The sequence below is a fragment of the Zootoca vivipara genome, chromosome 7 (genome assembly GCF_963506605.1).
Source record: "Zootoca vivipara chromosome 7, rZooViv1.1, whole genome shotgun sequence".
In the NCBI taxonomy this organism is placed as follows: Eukaryota; Metazoa; Chordata; class Lepidosauria; order Squamata; family Lacertidae; genus Zootoca; species Zootoca vivipara.
In genome coordinates this window covers 15802937-15823982 of record NC_083282.1, presented here as the reverse complement: position 1 = coordinate 15823982, position 21046 = coordinate 15802937, and the positions used below count along the sequence as shown (strand labels likewise).

Sequence of the window (21046 nt, the reverse complement as noted above, 5' to 3'; positions counted from 1 at the left end):
GACACTTAATATGTACCCCCCCCCCGCACACACACAATTGCTTTCCTCTTGCAAGCCCATCCATCAATCAGATAGGCATCTCAGCAGCGAAAGTTCCCCAGTGCATGTTTATTTACTTCTTCTGAATCACCCTGGGGTATTTTTGCATGGAAGACCTTAAACATCCATTAATAAAGTGGGGGAAAGAGACTGTTACTTGAACCTTGCAAATCATGCCCCCCCCCATTGCATCCGCCAACAGCTTTGCAGCAAAGAAGCGGTGCCCTGGGTTCCAGATCTGTGTTTACAAATAATTTGGTGCAGTGGAAAGGGAATAGGTAGCAAGTAATGTTGAGAGGGGTAGGATGCCTGGAGGGCTCTGACCGGGGGGGGGGGGAATAAGCAGCACAGGGAATATAAAGGGAATGGGGGTTCTGTGCTGGAAAGGCACAAGGTGGAATGTCATAAAAGGAGAAAGAGGGTGCAAGACATGTCAATAATTACGAAGCTCATGATTGAATGAGGTTCCTTGAGCTCTGGGCAGAAGTACTGTTAGGGACTGACTTTAGGACAGAGGTAGTCATAGCTTAGTAGGAAAGCACATTGTTCAATCTCCAGCATCTCTAGGTAGGGCTGTGGTAAATGCCTTCCTGAAACACTGGAGAGCTGCCGTCAGTCAGTGTTCACCGTGGTGAGCTAGATGGATGAGTGGTTTGGCTTGGGATAAGCCAGCTTCCTATGGTTCTAAGTCCAGGGCCCCACTCAGCAGAATAAGCAGGAGTCGTCCCCCCGCCCTGACCGGCACACACACAAATGCAACATGATTGCATTGCCACAATTTGAAGCATGCTGTCATCTAAAAAGGGGAAACATTAAAACAATTAAATCCAGAGACTGAAATTACCTAACTGGACCACTGTCTCTGGGAATCTGTAATTATATCCACTATTGCACACCTACAATCTGATACTATCAGTTAAACACATTAAAAAAGAAACTTCAATGCAGTAGAGCTTGAAATTTGAGGAACTGAATACAGGATCTGAGATCAGGGAGTGGCTCAGAAGTTAATGGAGAAGTCCATTTTAAAGGGGAGGAGAGACAAACCCAGCTGTAATATCATTGCTTTAGAAAGTTTGAGAAAATGAAAAGAAGGTGTTTCCTTATGTAACGTTAAAATGCAATCCTGTTGAGTGGTATGTATTATTTGAAAGAAGTGACTTAGTGCTGCAATCCTACACATCCTTTTTATAAAGTTGTCCCAGTTCTAAACATTTTCAGACTAGAGTGCTAAATGCATCTATTTATTCTTTAGATTAAAAAAAACTATGTATTGAGGCTGCAATTGTATACCCACGTACCTGGGTGCAAATCTAATTGAATTCAGTGGGACTCCTGAAATGTGAAGTATTTCAGAATTCGCATCATGGGGAATCCTTGCTCGCCACGTGTTGATTCATTGTGAATATTTTCACAATGCAGACAACCCAAACTCCAAATGAAGAGGGACACTTGGTATTACTACTTGGTTGACAACCCAAGATTCAGGATGGAGGGGAATCTGGCAATGAAAACCCGAGCAGCGTGTTTGAGATTACCGTTGAGCAGGCTATCTTAAAGCTGTCATTTTCAAATATCTAACTCCCACACTGAGTGTGGGCCAGGAACTGCTTCCTACCCACTGCTAATGATGACTACGTCACCATTCAGATAAATTAGTTTGCTGTAACTAATATTCTTAAGATTCTGACACACCTCAATCATCACAGGCACTCGGGCATATGAGATACACAGATCTAAGATGTTAGACCCAACGCTTAGATCTTGTCAAGATAGGTTTAGGATAGTTCTTTTAAATAAGTTTCCATGATAATCAAAGTGAACAAACAAACAAACAGCTGCCACCTACCTGAGTCCTGTCCATCCACAACGAGGGCCAAGCCAAACACCAAGAGTTTAAGCCTCAAAAACATGGTTACATCCAGGGGTCATGTGTATCCTCACAAAACAGCATGTGTGTGTGTCAGTCTCTGGAAAGCAAAATAATGGTTATCGCCCTGTGCAAAATGCCTTGCCAAGGTCCAAATCAAATGTAGAATAGGCTAGGCGCACATACATTGCAAGGCGTCCTTATCATTCAGGGAGCAGCTTCCTCTGACACCCAGAGACTAAGCACACACACACTTCACAGCAAAGTGATGTCACAGACAATTTTTACCGACTTCTCTAAAACCACTCTTCTCTCTCTTTCTCTCTCGACTTCAGTTTCCAGGAAGTCAGAGGTTTTTCTGAAGCTGTTGCACTTGTTGTGACTTCCTGGTCGAAACGCAGATGCCGCCAGAATTTCTGAGGAACTGAGATGGGTTTCTCTGTCAAATGCTGAAAGAGTTTAAATGCTCATGGCTGTGGAGAAAGTTCCACCCCTACAATGATGCCGGGTAATGTTAAGAAAATTGCATGCCAGCATGCTTAACTGACAAGGCCACAGTTGATCTCAAGTACTCACTGCTTTAAAACAGACCTGTAGAAGTCCCAGATGATGCAAAATGTTCACCTTCTCCAAAAATGGCTTCACTTAAGGTTTGATCTATCAAAATGTGAGTGCAAAACCAGCACACAGAGGGATCGCCATCACAGTGTACTTCCTCCCCCATGGTGCTCATGCACACACCCGTGCAAAGTACTGACCACTATGGGGGTGGGAAGGTCCATGTGTATCTGCCATATCGTGATGCAACCTTCCATCTGCCTAGGTACAAGTGTCTTACAGTGCAATCCTATGCATTTTGACTGGTAGGCATAGAACTGTAGCCTTCAGCTTGGAGCAGGTGTACCCAGCCTGAATGGGGAAGGCTGAGTGGGGTTACAGAGAAGGCAAATATAGACCTCTCATCACCACAATGACCCATTGACCCAGCCTGCATGTAACACTAAGCCAAACTATGGCTAGAGGTAAAAAGGTAAAGGACCGCTGGACGGTTAAGTCCAGTCAAAGGCAACTATGGGGTTGCAGTGCTCATCTCACTTTCACGATTAGGGAGCTGGTGTTTGTCCACAGACAGCTTTCTAGGTCATCTGACCAGCATGACTAAACTGCTTCTGGCACAACGGGACACCGTGACGGAAATCAGAGCACACGGAAACACCATTTACCTTCCTGCCGCAGTGGTACCTATTTATCTACTTGCACTGGCATGCTTTTTAACTGCTACCGTAGGTTTGCAAGAGCTGGGACAGAGCAACGGGAGCTCACACCGTCACGGGAATTCAAACAGCCGACCTTCTGATTGTCAAGCCCAAGACGCTCAGTGGTTTAGACCACAGCGCCACCTGCATCTAAGCATGAATGAGCAAGTGTAACCAGAGCTACCCAGAGCGAAGCCAGCCCTAACCCTAAGAAAAAACATGGACTAGTTCCTGGTTTGTTTGGAGTGAGACAAACGGTGAGTCTGGGTTCCTGTATGTAATGCTAACCCAAAATGTGGCTGAGCTCTGAGAAGTTTGGCAGCAACAGACTGGTGAGGAATGAAGCAACTGATTTTCACACTTCTTTGCCCACACCCTTGCTCATCCATGCTTAGCCATAGTTTGGTTTAGTGTTGTGAGCAAATCTGGCCACTAGGCCACTGAAATGTGGTGAATGAATTTGAGGTTTATTGCTTGTAAGCCACCTTGGGATTCATTTGAATGAAAAGCATTAAACCAATCAAGTGTTTTTCCAAGAAGAAAATGCAGACATATGATATTTTAAATGAGGTATAATCCAAACAGGAGGGTTTTTTGTGTATGAAGCATCCTAGGAACATATGTAAATAAACTGATAGATTTCTGTCAGAAAGGCAAGGAAGGTGCCATTTGATTCAGAAAATTCTATAGAATCAGAATTTCAGCAGTGGTACCCTTTGTGGTAGATGTCACCAAATCAAACGACAATTTTCTCGCCTTTCTTCCAGACACCTGCTCACATCATGAGATTCTAACAGTGTTTAGCACACCCACAGCATTGAGTTGAGTCACTACCAGGGTTGCAAATCCAGGACAGCATATGGTTTGCAATCCTCATTTGGACAGCAAGTGCTAACTGTAGTTTGCAGGTTCAGAAGCAATTGCAAACTATGGTTTGTGGGTGAGAGCCAACTAAGTTGTTCTGTGCATGACACGAGGTTCACTTACACCATGGGACTGCCCCCTCTCCTTCCTGTGCCCCACCCCCTAAATCTGCTCTGGGAGGTTGAGGGGGGAAGCCCTAGAATAGGTTGAGATGGGGAGGAGAGGGTGGGAAAGTCTCACTGTGTGAGCAGACCTCATTCCCAGTGGACATAGCCCACTTGAAGCTGCACTGAATTGCACCCCATGGTTTGGCCTTTGGAGCAATCCTTAACATGCACTTGGGGGTTGTGGGACCTGTAGAGGGAGTGGAACATCTCCCGGCTCACTTGAAATGGTGGCGCTTAGCTAGGGTAGAGCTATATGAAAAGTTATCTCTCACACTTGACAGAGTTGCCTCACCCACAGTTAGTTATGCATCCCTCGCCACTGTTCCCTACTGAGGATCTGTTGTGTTAAATTAAATAAATATGGCCCAGTTAATCCAGCCTCGTGTCTTGCTTTCACATTTCCCTGTGTGGTTACAACAGACACTTCCAGACTCTGCTTTTTGTTTGTCTTTCAACAATACCTATGATTTTTTATGAGTTTAGTCAGCCAACAAATTGTCCACACTGGCATGTTTGGTTGCATTTATTTTGTGTACATAGCAGCTTTATGAGTTTAGAGCATGTTGTTGATTTTCGTATCTGGAATTTTCCTTTCCTTTCCTTTTTTCGCAATCAAATCATCTTCTTGTAAAAGTCACAGAAAGTAACTCAGGAAGGATGGAAACGAAAATTCAAACTCTCTGGAGTTCATACTAGACAGATCACATTCTCCTGAACAAACTCTAAAGTTCTGTAAACCAAATTTATGGATACAGGTAGCTGAAGCTGAGGCTCCAAGACTTTGGCCACCTCATGAGAAGAGAAGACTCCCTGGAAAAGACCCTGATGTTGGGAAAGATGGAGGGCACTTGGAGAAGGGGACGACAGATGATGAGATGGTTGGACAGTGTTCTCGAAGCTACGAACATGAGTCTGACCAAACTGCAGGGGACAGGAGTGCCTGGCGTGCTCTGGTCCATGGGGTCACGAAGAGTCGGACACGACTAAATGACTAAACAACAACAACAACAGGTAGCTGTGGTGGTCTGCCATAGTCGAAACAAAATTAAAAAAAAAATTCATTCCAGTAGGACCTTAGAGACCAATTAAGTTTGTCATTGGTATGAGCTTTTGTGTGCATGCACACTTCTTCAGATACAGTGGTGCCTCACTAGACGAATTTAATTCGTTCCACGGGTCTATTCTTATAATGAAAAATTTGTCTAGCGAATCCCATAGGAATGCATTGATTTTTTTTTTAAAAAAATTGCCCATAGGAACGCATTAATTGAATTTCAATGCATTCCTATGGGAAACCGTGATTCGCTAGACGAATTTTTCATAAAACGAATTTGTCTAGCGAGGCAACCTCCGCTAGAAAAATCCTTTCTTTAAGTGAAAAGTTTGTCTTACGGGGCGTTTGTTAAGCGAGGCACCACTGTACACTGAAACAGAAGTTACCAGACCCTTATATATAGTGAGAGGGTGGGGAGGGGTATTACTCAGAAGAGTGGTGGGAATGAGTGATTGGCTGATAGGTGTGGTAAACCTGTTGACAACTGTTAACAACTGCAATTGGTCTTACAGGAAAAAGCAAGGGGTGAGATGGCTAAAAATAGCTTTATCATGGGAATCCAGTGTCTCTATTCAGAACAGGTCTCTCCATGGTTTTACGTTTGCTGAATTGCAACTTATTACCAAGGCAAGGAGAAGGCAAGGAGAGGAGATGGACAGGCTAATAAGGGTCTGGAAACCAAGCCTTATGAGGAATGGTTGAAGGAGCTGGGTATGTTGAGCATGGAAAAGAGGAGAGTGAGAAGAGATATGATAGACATCTTCAAATATCTCAAGGGCTTTCACATGGAAGGTGGAGCAAGCTTGTTTTCTCCTGCCCCAGAGGCTAGGATCCAAAACAATGGTTTCAATTTCCAAGAAATGATATTCCGACTAAACATCAGGAAAGAACTTTCTGACAGTAAGAGCTGTTAGACAGTAGAATGGACTCCCTCAGAAGGTGGTGGACTCTCCTTTCTTGGAGGTTTTTAAGCAGAGGTTGGATAGCCATCTGTCAGGGATGCGTTAGCTGAGATTCCTACATTGCAGGGGCTTGGACTAGATGACACTTGGGTCCCTTCCAACTCTGCGATCCTATAAGGATCCTATAAGGAACTCTTGCCTGGAAAGATATTCTTTGACATACAGTGCTCAAGATTCTTTTTTCCTTACTGCCTACCCTTGTTCAAGGGCATAGCTGACAAGCAAGGGTAGGAAGGATATGCCGTGCCCCAGATGCCATTTCCTTTCTGCAGAAATCCTTCCCGAAATAATATTACAGCCACTGAGGTTCCATTTCCCTTTGCATTTCCCTTGGGGGGGGGGGAGGAATAGATCTCTGATGCATTTGGCAAAAGGAACGGCTGCCTCAAACAATGAGGAAGCATAAGATGCCAAGTTCATGCACTCTTTGTTGTCAAGTTAGATAGATTTTGGCTCCTAATCGTTGCCAAGGGAACCCTTTATATATATCTGAAAATTTGTGTATCACCTCACTAATAATGCCTCCCACACAAAACTTAAGAGGGCTAAGACAACAAAGATCATTGCAGGTGAGATTTTAAGAGACAAAGAAATTCTACGCCCCGAAGGAGTGGGGGAGATAAGGCTTTCGATTGACTAAATCTATCCTTTAAAAAAGAGGCATGAGCGCAATGGACATCAAAAACAGAGGGGGAAAGAGACACACAGAAATGAGAAACAATTCAAGGAAATAATGAGAGGGGAGCTGGAAAGAAGTGGTATCACACACCAGTTCCAGATTTTGGGGGGCTCCTGGCAAGATGCCCTTAGTGAGGTTCCCTCCTCTCCAAGGCAATGGCATAGAAATTCAGTTCAATTTGCACTTAAAGGCAAACCTGCCTTTTATGCACTTTTCAAAACAGTACACAAAGTATGTTTGCAACCAAGTATGTGTACCAAAAAATAATAATGCATGTACTGTATTAGGGAAAGGTGTACACAAAAGCATCCATTAGTGAAAACAATATTTAAAAATGCATTATATTAGAGAAAGCTGCTTTGGGGAAAATATATATTAGGCAAAAGTGCGCACAAACAATGTGTGTATTGGAATAAATTTGCACTACGACAGAGATAAAGAGTGTGGCGGTGGGCCCTCTGTAGGAGTGTGGGGCTCAGCAGATGCCTTACAGTGCCTACTTCCTTCTTTTTTCTGTTTTATATGCTTTATTGAAATTAAAGAAAAGTATAACAAACAAATGTATGAAAAATGAAGTGAAAATATAAAAGAATATCGATATTTGCTCATTCATATCACCATACATTCTTGTTAAAATTCCTGTGACTTCCTGCCCCTGATACACTATTAATCTCTATCTCTTTTTAATAATATTCGTCACTGTTATATTCTCTTATTTTTGTTCATTCTAACACAGAAGTCATTCAAATGCTGCCACTGACGTCACATTACTGCAATAATCCTCTAGGTATTTTCTGTACATGTCCCATTTTCGAATAAAGGTGTGGGGAGCGCGTGATAAAGAACACAGCGAGAGACAGAATGTATATCCGGAAGGTCGCCCAGAACGAAATCAGGCACCCTCTTTTATTGTAAATTTTCAGAACTAACAATGATTAACTAGAGGTGCATCCTTCATCCAATGACAATCAGTCAAGCCCCAAAGAGGTGGTATCCTTACATATGTCATATCCTGCCAACACCCCAAAAACCCACCATAAGGGAAGTCCTTGTTCCTCACGTTCACCACGACCATGCCCCTGTCACCTGCCCTCTCCTCAAACATCCTCCTCCTCTCTAACTCGTGATCCTTGGTGTTTTTCCACAACTGCGCCATTTTCCCATTGTCTTCCTCCTAACCTGGATCTGACCCTTCAGGTTTGGACCAGCCTCCCCTGCTCTAACTTGCTCCAACCGGTTCCATCAGGATCCTCCCAACTCTGGCCAGTCCAGTAGTGACCTGCTGCCCTCTAATGTCCCATTGACCCAACTTGTGAATGCGTGTTTATGCATACTGACGTACAGGAAGGTTTGCCAGCACTGTACGTTAAAACTATTGGGTGCGTTTGACAGCTGAGGGTTTTGACAGCTAGCTTTCTATTTGATGCTGTTTGCCGACATCAATCTAAGATCTCCGCTACATAAAGGTCTGCTCAGTATTACCTCTCAGCTTTTCTGTCATTTTTGCCATTTCGGCATACTGTAACAACATACTTTGCCACTCCAGCTTTGTTGGGATTTTCTCTTCCTTCCAATTCATTGCAATCCATATTCTTGCTGCTACTGTCGCATACAAGAATATTTCTTTTGCATTTTTTTTTTTGCTATGTCTGAGCCCAGAATCCCAAGGAGGAAAAGCCTCTGGGTTTTTTGGGTTTTTTTTTAAAGAAATAATGCTTTGGTCATTTTTTAAAGTTCATCATAAATAACATTCCAGAATTCCTTAATTTTCTTGCAGGTCCACCACATGTGTAGCATGGAGCCTTCTGCTTCCCCACACCTCCAACATTTACTTGAAACACCTTTGTACATTTTAGATAATTTTAGTGGTGTCAGGTACCATCGGAATTGCATCTTCATAAAGTTTTCTTTTAGGGTGTAACATACGGTATGAAATGAAAAATACAGTGCTTACTTCTGACAGTGGCTCTGTTTGTATCCTTGGACAAAGATTGGGAGGGATGCTGTAAAGGGTACAGACAGAAAACAGAAAAAAAGGATACCTAGAAAGAAAAATAATCCCCAACCCAGAAAGAATTCTCATTCAGAACAAAGCTTCTGTACATGATGGACCTGGTGCATATCCTCATGCTAAATGTCATAATCATCAATATATTTTGTTATAAAAGTGTTTGTAGCACTTTGGCTGGGTCTTAGACAGAAAGGCAGACAGATCTCCTTGCCCACCAAGGGGATAACAATTTCAACATCAGGAATAACAAGAGACGTTGGGAATGGAAGGAAGAGGGAAGAGTAACAAATGGAGAGGTGAAGGGGGCGAGGGAGACAAGGGGATAGAATAAGAGAAGCATAGAAGGGATCACAGTGGTCCTCTAGTTGCTTCTGCAACGTAGGAATCTTTTGCCCAACATGGGGCTCGAACGCCTGACTCTAAAATTGAGTCTCACACAGCGTTACAGAAGCAGGGTTTGTTAGAACTGGGAATGCGCAGGGGGGACAGTATTTCCTGTGACAGCAAAGTTTACAAGGTGCTGTAACAGGAATCTAAGGTGGGAAGCCAATGAACTATACATGTCTCTTTGTTACTTTTTCTACAACCGATCTCAAAACGGTTTGCAACCTACATTAAAGCATCCAATAAAACAAGCCAGAATAAAACATTACTCAAAAGTAAAGCATGCTTTCAAAGCAACATAATCAAAATTAAATATTACAAAATTGGTGAACTACGGAATGCACATTTACAAACCCTCCAACATTCAGATGAAATATGAGAATAATGGCTAACATGCCATTCCAAACAAAAAACATTTACTTAAAAAAAAAGTTGCACACATGTGAAAGAGGTTATGAAATGTATTAACAATTTGTATAATAGTAAAGCTGTGCTGTAGTACATCATACTGGGGGGGGGGGTTAACATAAAAATGGCAGCAGATTTTGAAACCGACTATTGTTCTTCAACTCCAGCTTGCATCCTCAAGTGGTTTATCTCTTCTTGCAGATCCAATATGTCCTCATGCAAAGAATGATAGGCTTGTCAAGTTGTAAGGTATCCCGAGGGTCCAACCCCAATCTAGTCCAACCCCCTGCAACACATGAAATAACTTGGTAACATTGGCAACCTTCATCACTGCTGCTGTACAATTAAAGATGGTTTGTTTTTTGTTTTTTTAATGATAAGGGTATATCTGTGGTCATTTCTCACTTACATGTTTAATTCATTTTCCTCTCTATGCCAAATACGCTTGCCTGGACTTCTTACTGATGCGGACATCTGGTTTCCTGTTAGAGGTTCTGTCTGCTCAGCCACGTCCACTGTTGTGTTCTGTGGCCCATAGTTCTCATAATCTAGAAATAAGTCAAAATACTTAGTATGGAGCAGTCTTATTTATTTATTTTTATTTCATAAAATTTATATGCCGCTTGGTTGTAAAAATAAAAACATAAAATCTCAAAGCAGTTTCCAAAAAGAACAAAGGCAATTAAAAACAACTACTTAAAACATTCAAAAGATAATTAAAATCAAAGACAGATCAAAGCACTCTGCAAATGTGGGTAGGCTTGTCTAAAGAAAAATGTTTTCAGCAGGCACTAAAGAGTCCAGTGAAGGCGCCTGCTAATGTCAACAGGCAGGGTTTGAAAAATCAATTTCATACCAATACATAACAAGTATTAAATGGCATCTGTAGCAATGGGTGGATCTACATTCGTTGTTTATAACGTTAAAGAGGTGTTATTAAAAATGTGACACAAGGGGGTGCTGCAGAGCAGTGAGCCATCGACAATGGGAAACAGCACTGAGCTTTATATAACGTTATATTTAATAACGTTTTACAGGTCAATGTGAAACACTGACAAAGAAGTCCATAAAAGAGCATATTGCCCAATCAAAATCTTTCAAATTACATTAAAACAATTCAAATTACTAAAATCAACACCATAATAAAAGTGATCAAACATAAAATCAGGAAGACAGAACCTTAAGTTGCACTAAAAGCTTAGTAAAGAGGGAGGCATCTCAGCAGCTGTTCTTGAAGCTTAAGAGTAAAGTCAGTGGCATATTAGCCACTTGGCAGCACAGAAGTAGGTCTGGAATGTTTATCAGGTCAATTCCCTGATTCTGCAGTGCCTGCACAGGTCTATGAGGAAAGTTTTTACCTTACGACTCCAAGAAGCATGCTTCAGGGTTAGGTACTGCTACCAAGGCATTGACATGAGCTAGGCAGAAATATAAATTAAATACTTGCACTTGCCAAAAGCAGGAGAATACCAACCTCTGTTAAGAGGCTGCATAGGTACATCTTGATCCCTGTAAGAAACAAAAACAGTTTTGAGGGATGAGAGCAATGCTCCATGTTACCAAAGCTTCCTGCAACCAAATTCTAGGTACCGCCAGCCAGGTTGAGTGAAACAGTGTCTTTAAATATCCTTAAATTGCTTAAATGTTCGGGGAAACCCAGACGCATTGGCTATTTTTTCTTTTAAATATGGCTTCTTCTTCTTTTCTTTGGCGATCACTCGTAGCCGAGTAAGATTGTCTTCCATAAACACGGTTTTAACAGTGAGTCTGTAAGTGACTGTGGAGGCCAATTCTGGATCCACACATCCTTCCACAGTGGGGACATTGGTTTCTGGGCAGTAGTTGATCACGGTGTGGATTTGCCAAACATGCCTTCCTCTTAGCACATTTCTCCCTTGCGTCCTGAATTCGAGTGTCTCCAAAGCCCATGACACCTTTGGTAAAGGCTGTTCTTCAACTGGAACGCTCACAGGCCAATGTTTCCCAGTTGTCAGTGTTTATACTACATTTTTTTTAGATCCCCTTCATGGATCAATGCCTTGTCATGGTGAAGGGGCTTGAATAACTCAGAGAAGCTATGAGCTATGCCATGCAGGGCCACCCAAGATGGACAGGTCATAGTGGAGAGTTTTGACTAAACGTGATCCACCTGGAGAAGGAACTGGCAAGCCACTCCAGTATCCCTGCCAAGAAAACTCCATGGACAAAGACAACAGGCATATAAAAGTTATGACGCTGGAAGATGAGCCCCTCAGGTCGGAAGGCGTCCAACATGCTACTGAGGAAGAGCGGAGGACAAGTACAAGTAGATTCAGAGCTGATGAAGCGGCTGGGCCAAAGCCGAAAGGACGCTCAGTTGCGGATATGCCTGGAAGCGAAAGGAAAGTCCGATGCTGTAAAGAAAAATATTGCATAGGAACCTGGAATGTAAGAACCATGAATAGAGGTAAGCTGGATGTGGTCAAAAATGAGATGACAAGAATAAATATCGACATCCTGGGCATCAGTGAACTAAAATGGAAGGGAATGGGCGAATTCCGTTCGGGTGACTATCATATCTACTACTGTGGGCAAGAATCCTGTAGTAGAAATGGAGTGGCCCTCATAGTCAACAAAAGAGTGGCAAAAGCTGTAATGGGATACAATCTCAAAAATGACAGAATGATCTCGATACGAATCCAAGGCAGACCTTTTAACATCACAGTAATCCAAGTTTATGCACCAACTACTGGAGCTGAAGAAAGTGAAATTGACCAATTCTATGAAGACCTACAACACCTTCTAGAAATGACACCAAAGAAGGATGTTCTTCTCATTACAGGGGATTGGAATGCTAAAGTAGGGAATCAAGAGATAAAAGGAACAACTGGCAAGTTTGGCCTTGGAGTTCAAAATGAAGCAGGGCAAAGGCTAATAGAGTTCTGTCAAGAGAACAAGCTGGTCATCACAAACACTCTCTTCCAACAACACAAGAGACGACTCTACACATGGATATCACCAAATGGGCAGCATCGAAATCAGATTGATTATATTCTCTGCAGCCAAAGATGGAGAAGCTCTATACAATCAGCAAAAACAAGACCTGGAGCTGACTGTAACTCAGATCATCAGCTTCTTATAGCAAAATTCCAGCTTAAACTGAAGAAAGTAGGAAAAACCACTGGGCCAGTAAGCATAGCTGCCAAGTTTTCCCTTTTCTCGCGAGGAAGCCTATTCAGCATAATGGAAAATCCCTGAAAAAAAGGGATAACTTGGCAGCTATGCCAGTAAGATACAATCTGAATCAAATCCCTTATGAATACACAGTGGAAGTGAGGAACAGGTTTAAGGATTTAGATTTGGTGGACAGAGTGCCTGAAGAACTATGGATGGAGGCTCGTAACATTATACAGGAGGCAGCAACGAAAACCATCCCAAGGAAAAGGAAATGCAAGAAAGCAAAATGGCTGTCCAACGAGGCCTTACAAATAGCGGAGGAGAGGAGGCAAGCAAAATGCAAGGGAGATAGGGAAAGATACAGGAAACTGAATGCAGATTTCCAAAAAACAGCAAGGAGAGACAAGAGGGTCTTCTTAAATGAGCAATGCAAAGAAATAGAGGAAAACAATAGAATGGGGAAAACCAGAGATCTGTTCAAGAAAATTGGAGATATGAAAGGAACATTTCGTACAAAGATTACCATAATCAAGGACAAAAGTGGTAAGGACCTAACAGAAGCAGAAGACATCAAGAAGAGGTGGCAAGAATACACAGAGGAATTATACCAGAAAGACATGGAGGTCTCGTACACCCCAGGTAGTGTGGTTGCTGACCTTGAGCCAGACATCTTGGAGAGTGAAGTCAAATGGGCCTTAGAAAGCACTGCTAATAACAAGGCCAGTGGAAGTGACGATATTCCAGCTGAACTATTTAAAATTTTAAAAGATGATGCTGTTAAGGTGCTACACCCAATATGCCAGCAAGTTTGGAAAACTCAGCAATGGCCAGAGGATTGGAGAAGATCAGTCTACATCCCAATTCCAAAGAAGGGCAGTGCCAAAGAATGCTCCAACTACCGCACTATTGCGCTCATTACACACGCTAGCAAGGTTATGCTTAAAATTCTACAAGGCAGGCTTAGGCAGTATGTGGACCGAGAACTCCCAGAAGTGCAAGCTGGATTTCGAAAGGGCAGAGGAACCAGAGACCAAATAGCAAACATGCGCTGGATTATGGAGAAAGCTAGAGAGTTCCAGAAAAACATCTACTTCTGCTTCATTGACTATGCAAAAGCCTTTGACTGTGTCGACCACAGCAAACTATGGCAAGTTCTTAAAGAAATGGGAGTGCCTGATCACCTCATCTGTCTCCTGAGAAATCTCTATGTGGGACAAGAAGCTACAGTTAGAACTGGATATGGAACAACTGAGTGGTTCAAAATTGGGAAAGGAGTACGACAAGGTTGTATATTGTCTCCCTGCTTATTTAACTTATATGCAGAATTCATCATGCGAAAGGCTGGACTAGATGAATCCCAAGCCGGAATTAAGATTGCCGGAAGAAATATCAACAACCTCAAATATGCAGATGACACAACCTTGATGGCAGAAAGCGAGGAGGAATTAAAGAACCTTTTAATGAGGGTGAAAGAGGAGAGTGCAAAATATGGTCTGAAGCTCAACATCAAAAAAACCAAGATCATGGCCACTGGTCCCATCACCTCCTGGCAAATAGAAGGGGAAGAAATGGAGGCAGTGAGAGATTTTACTTTCTTGGGCTCCTTGATTACTGCAGATGGTGACAGCAGTCACGAAATTAAAAGACGCCTGCTTCTTGGGAGAAAAGCAATGACAAACCTAGACAGCATCTTAAAAAGCAGAGACATCACCTTGCCGACAAAGGTCCGTATAGTTAAAGCTATGGTTTTCCCAGTAGTGATGTATGGAAGTGAGAGCTGGACCATAAAGAAGGCTGATCGCCGAAGAATTGATGCTTTTGAATTATGGTGCTGGAGGAGACTCTTGAGAGTCCCATGGACTGCTAGAAGATCAAACCTATCCATTCTTAAGGAAATCAGCCCTGAGTGCTCCCTGGAAGGACAGATCGTGAAGCTGAGGCTGCAATACTTTGGCCACCTCATGAGAAGAGAAGAATCCTTGGAAAAGACCCTGATGTTGGGAAAGATGGAGGGCACTAGGAGAAGGGGACATCAGAGGACAAGATGGTTGGACAGTGTTCTCGAAGCTATGAACATGAGTTTGACCAAACTGCGGGAGGCAGTGCAAGACAGGAGTGCCTGGCGTGCTATGGTCCATGGGGTCACGAAGAGTCGGACACGACTAAACGACTAAACAACAACAACAACAACAACATACTACATTTTTTTTAGATTTGCCTTGAGACAACCCTACTGTCAGCCAACTTTAGCATGAGAAGGAATCAGGAGTGGCCAACAGGAAGGGGCAAAGGGTTCACCTGGCCTCTGAGTAGCAGTGCCACTGCAGTTTACAGAAAGGGAGAGGGGTGAGGTGGCAGAGAGGTTGCCACAGTGCAGATGCACTGGTGGTGCCCAACTGGTTTCACCAGTGCATTTGCACAGCCTTGACCTCCCCAACCCTCTTTTTGGTAAGCTGCAGTGATGGTGCTGATGGGAGGCTATGGGTATCTTGACGTCCTTCCTCTCCAGCCACTCCTGGGAGGAATTTTCACTTCTCTCTACCTTTACACTTCCTGACAGGTGGTTCCCTATAGATATCACTGGGGAAGTATGTAACCAACAGACCATGGCCAAAGGAAGCCACTGTGGAGCAGGGGTTAGATGTGGGGACCCTCGGAGAACAGCATTCAAATTCCTACTCAGTCATGAACATAGCTGCCAAGTTTTCGCTTTTCTCGCGAGGAAGCCTATTCAGCATAAGGGAAAATCCCTGTAAAAAAGGGATAACTTGGCAGCTATGGTCATGAAACTCTCAGGGTGACAGTCGCTCTCTCTAAGTCATCTCATAGGGCTGTTGCAAGATTTTAGAAGGGTGGTGTCAGGCTTCAGGGAATCGGCTCCCCTCCCCCCAGCAGTAAGCAGAATAATAACAATAATAACAATAATAATTTATACCCCGCCACTCTGGGCAGCTTCCAACAAAACATTAAAATACATCCTTAAGATGCAAAGGAAACAAAGGAAAAGGAGTCTTCTTACCAGTTAGAAATTTTAATAATCACAGTGAGAGAACAAAGAACATCTCCTAGAAATGGCAGAGCTCCCAATTAAGTTATCCACCTCCTGCCGTCTATAAATCTACATCATTCCTACGCCTTGTAATCTGAGCTTGTACCCTCTATGCTCTCTGCTCTGCCACTTTCTGAGCTCTCCATGCCTTTGGAGAAGGGGGGGGTTAATGCTTTCCAAAAACTGTGAGTGTTACAGTTACTGTGAGTCTCTTACAGTGTTTCCTCTCCTAGCTATTCCCCATTCAGTATTTCCCAGCTTCTGCCTTCTGAACTAGCCCCCTTTGCAAACCACTCTTCCAAATCTATACTGTCCTCCTGCTCCTGGGAAGATTCATGAGCAGGATCAGGATCAGGGGGGGAGGGGGAGGGGAGGGGGAGGCTCCCACCATTCCTCCTCAGTGCAGCCCTCCTCAGCATAGTCCCTGACAGGTGAGAGGAAAACTGCTGGGAATTCCCTGAAGCAAAATTGGGATATAAATGTAACAGGGAAAGAAAGAAAGAAAGAAAGAAAGAAAGAAAGAAAGAAAGAAAGAAAGAAAGAAAGAAAGAAAGAAAGAAAGAAAGAAATCCCACACCATCACACATGATAGCAAATGAATTGTGCCTTAGTCTACACCTAAGAATAAAAAAATGTTGTGGTCTTCTCATCTAATTGGATATACATAAGAGACGAAAGGAAGGGAAATAACCTAACCTTGAATTTTTTCTTATAAGGTTGTGGATTTTACGCAGAAGAAGAAGCAAAGCCAAGGACTTCCCAGTAATGAGGAATGCAAAACACGTCACTAGGTTTCCATAATTATATCCAACATCTAAAAAGAAGAGAGGGAGAGACAAGCTATGTTGAAAAGATTTTAGAAAACGTTAGCAGAAGTTAATTCCGTCACATCTCTTCACTTTGCTATCTACATGTCATGTCACTTCTTACTCTGGGTTTTAACATGTAAATTAGGTTAATCAGCAAATTAAAAGAAGCAGTTGAAACTTTAGCTTACATCTGGTTCCTATTGGGTTAGAGATCACGGGGTCTGAGAAATATTCCCCATTGTAGAAAATAACCTGATAAACAGAAAGAACAGTGAATGCTGTTGTTTTTTTATTAGTCCAAAATCTATCACAGACAAACAATGTTGCAGACCTTCCAAATGGTTTTCTACCTAAACCAAATAAGTGATATCATAAAGAGAGCTACTTTTGCACAAATGTAGGAAGGCAGGGAGATCCAACAGTAGGTGGAGCCACCTTGAATGACAGGCAGAGCAAACTAATTCTTGTTTCGTCTTCATGTTCCTTCCTGCCGAGTTCTACAAGAGACAAAACTGAGACTCAAGTGGAGGAAGGTGGCATAACCTATGGACGGATGTAAGTTGGAAGGCAGGCAGATGGGGACTGACTGAGGGCAAATCTAGGTTGATGGGGCAGCTCTCCACTTGTGCTAACAGACCGGCCTTCGTTCCTTCTACATGGGAGTTGGGTAATAATGGAAAATGTTGAAGGGGAAATAAAGTCATTTTGTTTAGTTGTTTACTTCTTACAACAGGGTGTATAGTTAGAGAAGGCTATAGGATCTAAGAAAACGGACGTTCAGGTGGGTGCATTGGAACTTGGGCGATTTTAACCATATCAACCATATCAACTCAGAAATAAGTCCTCTTGAATTCAATGGGGCTTACTCCTAGGTATACATGCGGTATAATTTATTTGCACTTTCTGAATCAATATGTTTGGATATAACTGGATACCATTCAGAATCAAAATGGCATACTAAACCTTTCAAAACTGTATGGGGGGATTCCTCCTGACTAAAGTTAGGCACTTTCTACTAGTGTAAAATATATCATTAAAATAATATAATAGGTGCACCCCAGTCCCCACGCATGTCGGTAGAGTGTGTATAAGAATGCTCTACCATGTTCCGCCCTGTATCTCACCCTAAAAGTTAGAATTAAGCAATTTACCTTAAACTGGTATGTTGTCAAATGACAGAGGTCTCTAACTTCAAAGTAACAGATTTTGTTAGCATCAATCGCGGTCTTCCCATCTAACAAGTACAAATAATATTCTTCTTTGGGACCATTTATTTGTTCTGGCTCCCTGCACTTGATCTTAACAGCGCTGATTTCTTGGTTTAATGGATCGACTTGAAGTTCTCTCACTGGTGTTGGCTCTGTTTAAAAAAGAAACGGTTGATATTCATAGTCTGCATGCTAAAGCTTTTAAATCTCATAAACAGATTAAAATAAAATCAGTGTGTGCTCTGTAACACTTTAGGTTTTTATTTTTATTTTCGTCTGAAAAATATTATTTTGCACAATCGTTCATCCCTGTTTGCTGTGGTATAAGTTTGAGGGGGTGGGCAACACTCCCTTGAAGTCTATGGAATTAGTAAAGGGTTAGGGTTTAACAGTGGCGGACCAAAGCTGTTGAGCTTTTTTAAGGGGAGCCGCCAAAATTCTCCCCGCAATGCCTGAGACACCCAGCAAGGGCCATGCCACCCTCCAGCTCCTTTGCCACTCAGAATCCCACCCCTGATGCCTGTCAGTGACCATGCTGCCCTACAAACCCCTGTGCCACCCTACAAGATGCCCCCCCCAAGCCCATGCCTAGCAATGCTACTGGGATTTAAGAAAACCCCTCTTTTTCCCAGGTTCAGCAAGGGTTGAAAAATCACACAGCCCAGCTTCCCCATGAGATCGCTCAAAATATAAGCCATCCAGGGGACAGGAGGGCAGGGAGATAAGTGGTTAATGAAATGAAAGACTATGCCAACCAGCAGAGGGACAAAGCCTGATCTGGGTGAGAGTCTAGGAGTGGTGAGATGGAGGCAGCAGAGTCGAGACAATGTGAGTTTGACTCCAACATGGCAGCTATGTCAGAAACAGGGCCCTCTTGGGAGGTTCATGCTCTGAACTCCCTCCATCTAGGTTCAGGTTGTATATATGTGAAAACCATATATACTGCTGTGGAGATAGGGGTGGCATGTAACAGCTACTTTGCACAATTTCTGTGTGGGTTTTACAGCCTGAAAATTGTGTTGCCATGAACTGAATCTCACTTTACAGGGGCATGTGACTGAATAGTATGACCAGCATGGTTAGCACCAGTTCTGTGATCCTTTCCCACAGAACTGACCCCTCACACTGAGCTGCAGCAAAGAATAGCATCTCCTGGGCTGCCGCGGGTGCATATGAGCAGAGCCTAAGCACTATTTAAAAATACAATTATTTTTTTAAAGGAAAGTACGTTTAGGATTTCATGCTGAAATTGACTGCAAATCCTTGCTTGTTGGTTTTTTAATGGATGTGTTATTCTTTAAAAACTTTTATAATCCAGGAGGTTCATAAACATAAGATAAACTTCCTTCACTATTTATTGTTAAAGGAAGCCATAGCTTCTCTACTGCTGAATCATCCTCTGTCCTCTGATTCACTTACATACAGCCGACTCCTAGGGGCCGATGGGGCTTTGTCCCCCCCCCCAAAAAAAATTAGAGGGCCCCCCCCCACAAAAGTTGATGGGCATTGCCATTCAAATGGTGTGCATGCACATCACATGATCAATTAGGCAGGGTGGGGTTTACTTGGGCCCTCCAATATTTTATTCACTCTGGCACAGCTGAGTACAACCCACTTCTCACAGAATGATTAGAACACAGGGAAAGTTAGATGCATGGGATGCAGGTGGCACTGTGGGTTAAACCACAGAGCCTAGGGCTTGCCGATCAGAAGGTTGGTGGTTCGATTCCCCGCGACGGGGTGAGCTTCCGTTGCTTGGTCCCTGCTCCTCCCAACCTAGCAGTTTGAAAGCACGTCAAAGTGCAAGTAAATAAATAGGTACCGCTCCAGCAGGAAGGTAAACGACGTTTCCATGTGCTGCTCTGGTTTGCCAGAAGCGGCTTAGTCATGCTGGCCACGTGACCTGGAAGCTGTACTCCGGCTCCCTCAGCCAATAAAGTTCCATCTTTGATCATGAAAAGAAAGTAGAGCCAGCTGGAGAAGGGGCTCACAATGGACATCTTACCCAAGGGCCTCCAAACTTGGATCAGGCACTGCTGCCCAGATTATAATCTATCACGGTAATACATTAAATCCTATTTGTATGCCTTTATTTATATGTGCACAAAGATACCCTTCCTTGGTGTAAAAGTTTAGTTTCTGGGATGAAGGCAAGTTCATAAGTGGCTAAGCATCATGTTGTCATACTCACTTCCATAATCTGTTTTTATCCATTTGCTGTCAGTTTTCACAATGTTGCCATTAAACAATATTTCTGATGAACAATTGTAGTTCTTGTTGGGTGATAGACCAGTCAATGTACAACTGTTCGGTTCATTAGTGATATGAAAATTCATACCTATAAGAAATTGCAAAAACATCATTGCTTCATACTTCATGCATCCAGATCATCTATGCCATGGATGGGGAATCTGTGACCCTCAAGACTACAACTCCCAACATCCCTTACCATTGGCCATGCTGCTTCAGACTGATGGGAGCTGAGTTCAAGGAGATAAGGATGGTCATGTAGGTTGGTCTGATTGACAGAGAATCAAGAACATGCTACCCCACTGTCTTGTGATAAGAACTGGAGCTATGTTGAGCCACTTGACAAGATCCCTCTTCCTTCCCCTGACCTCACCTCCAAGTGAGCTGCTATTTGACTGTAGCTGTGTGTTTTAGGTCTACCCTAGCCAGCAGTTCTTTGGCACCATCCATATCTAGTGCTTCACACAAAATATTGCACCATTGTTATCTACAGTAATTAAATCTGGAGTAACTATAAACAACGTGATTTTTTTAGAGACTTGCAACCACTCGTGTAGAGTAAGATCCTTCTGGGCTTCATATTACCTAGTGCAAGAGGTAAGATTCAAATTCTATTGTGTGAGCTGGACAGTCCCTCCCCCTTACCTGGCCTGTCCCCTGGCAACACCTCCCCAGGCAGGATTGGACTGGGGTAGGCGGAGACTCCAGGTATCCAGCCTGGAGAGGTAGTGACCAGGGGGCTGTGCGTGACCACGCAAAAATTGCCCCCCGTTTAATGTGGGGAGCGGTCATTCTCCTTGCTATTTCATTAAGGAGAGAGAGAGAGACTCATACCTTTACCAGACTTGCTTGTCTTTCCACCTCTCTATACCTATTTCTA

At 43.1% G+C, this 21046-nt stretch overlaps 2 protein-coding genes across 5 annotated transcripts in view; both read right to left on the bottom strand.

The window, feature by feature from the left end:
• The window catches only part of LOC118088513 (receptor-type tyrosine-protein phosphatase C), a 78425-nt gene extending 76243 nt beyond the window's left edge, over window positions 1-2182 (bottom strand). For 3 of the 4 annotated variants that reach the window (XM_035122244.2, XM_035122245.2, XM_035122246.2), the window contains exons 1-2: window positions 2096-2182; window positions 1889-2009 (exon numbers count right to left, since the gene is read on the bottom strand). In XM_035122244.2, the coding sequence (XP_034978135.1) occupies window positions 1889-1952 (64 nt within the window). In that variant the 5' untranslated portion in view covers window positions 1953-2009; window positions 2096-2182. The other variant, XM_060276680.1, reaches the window with a different exon arrangement.
• An 8930-nt stretch (window positions 2183-11112) lies between these two features.
• On the bottom strand, window positions 11113-20252 carry LOC118088375 (receptor-type tyrosine-protein phosphatase C-like). The gene is made up of 5 exons (XM_060277452.1): window positions 20108-20252; window positions 17860-18068; window positions 16897-16960; window positions 16596-16713; window positions 11113-11203 (listed from the first exon to the last, which is right to left on the bottom strand). Exons 1-5 carry the CDS (start codon window positions 20250-20252, stop codon window positions 11113-11115), a joined length of 627 nt encoding a protein of 208 aa, XP_060133435.1.
• Between the last annotated feature and the right edge of the window lie 794 nt (window positions 20253-21046).

Excerpts from the sequence above, each read along its gene's own strand:
- LOC118088375 (XM_060277452.1), bottom strand. The coding sequence starts at position 20,252 with ATGAATTTTCATATCACTAATGAACCGAACAGTTGTACATTGACTGGT. Across the intron at positions 18,069-20,107 it reads GATAAAAACAGATTATGGAA|AGCCAACACCAGTGAGAGAA; the intron begins GTGAGTATGACA and ends TTTTTTAAACAG. Across the intron at positions 16,961-17,859 it reads TGACAACATACCAGTTTAAG|GTTATTTTCTACAATGGGGA; the intron begins GTAAATTGCTTA and ends TCTGTTTATCAG.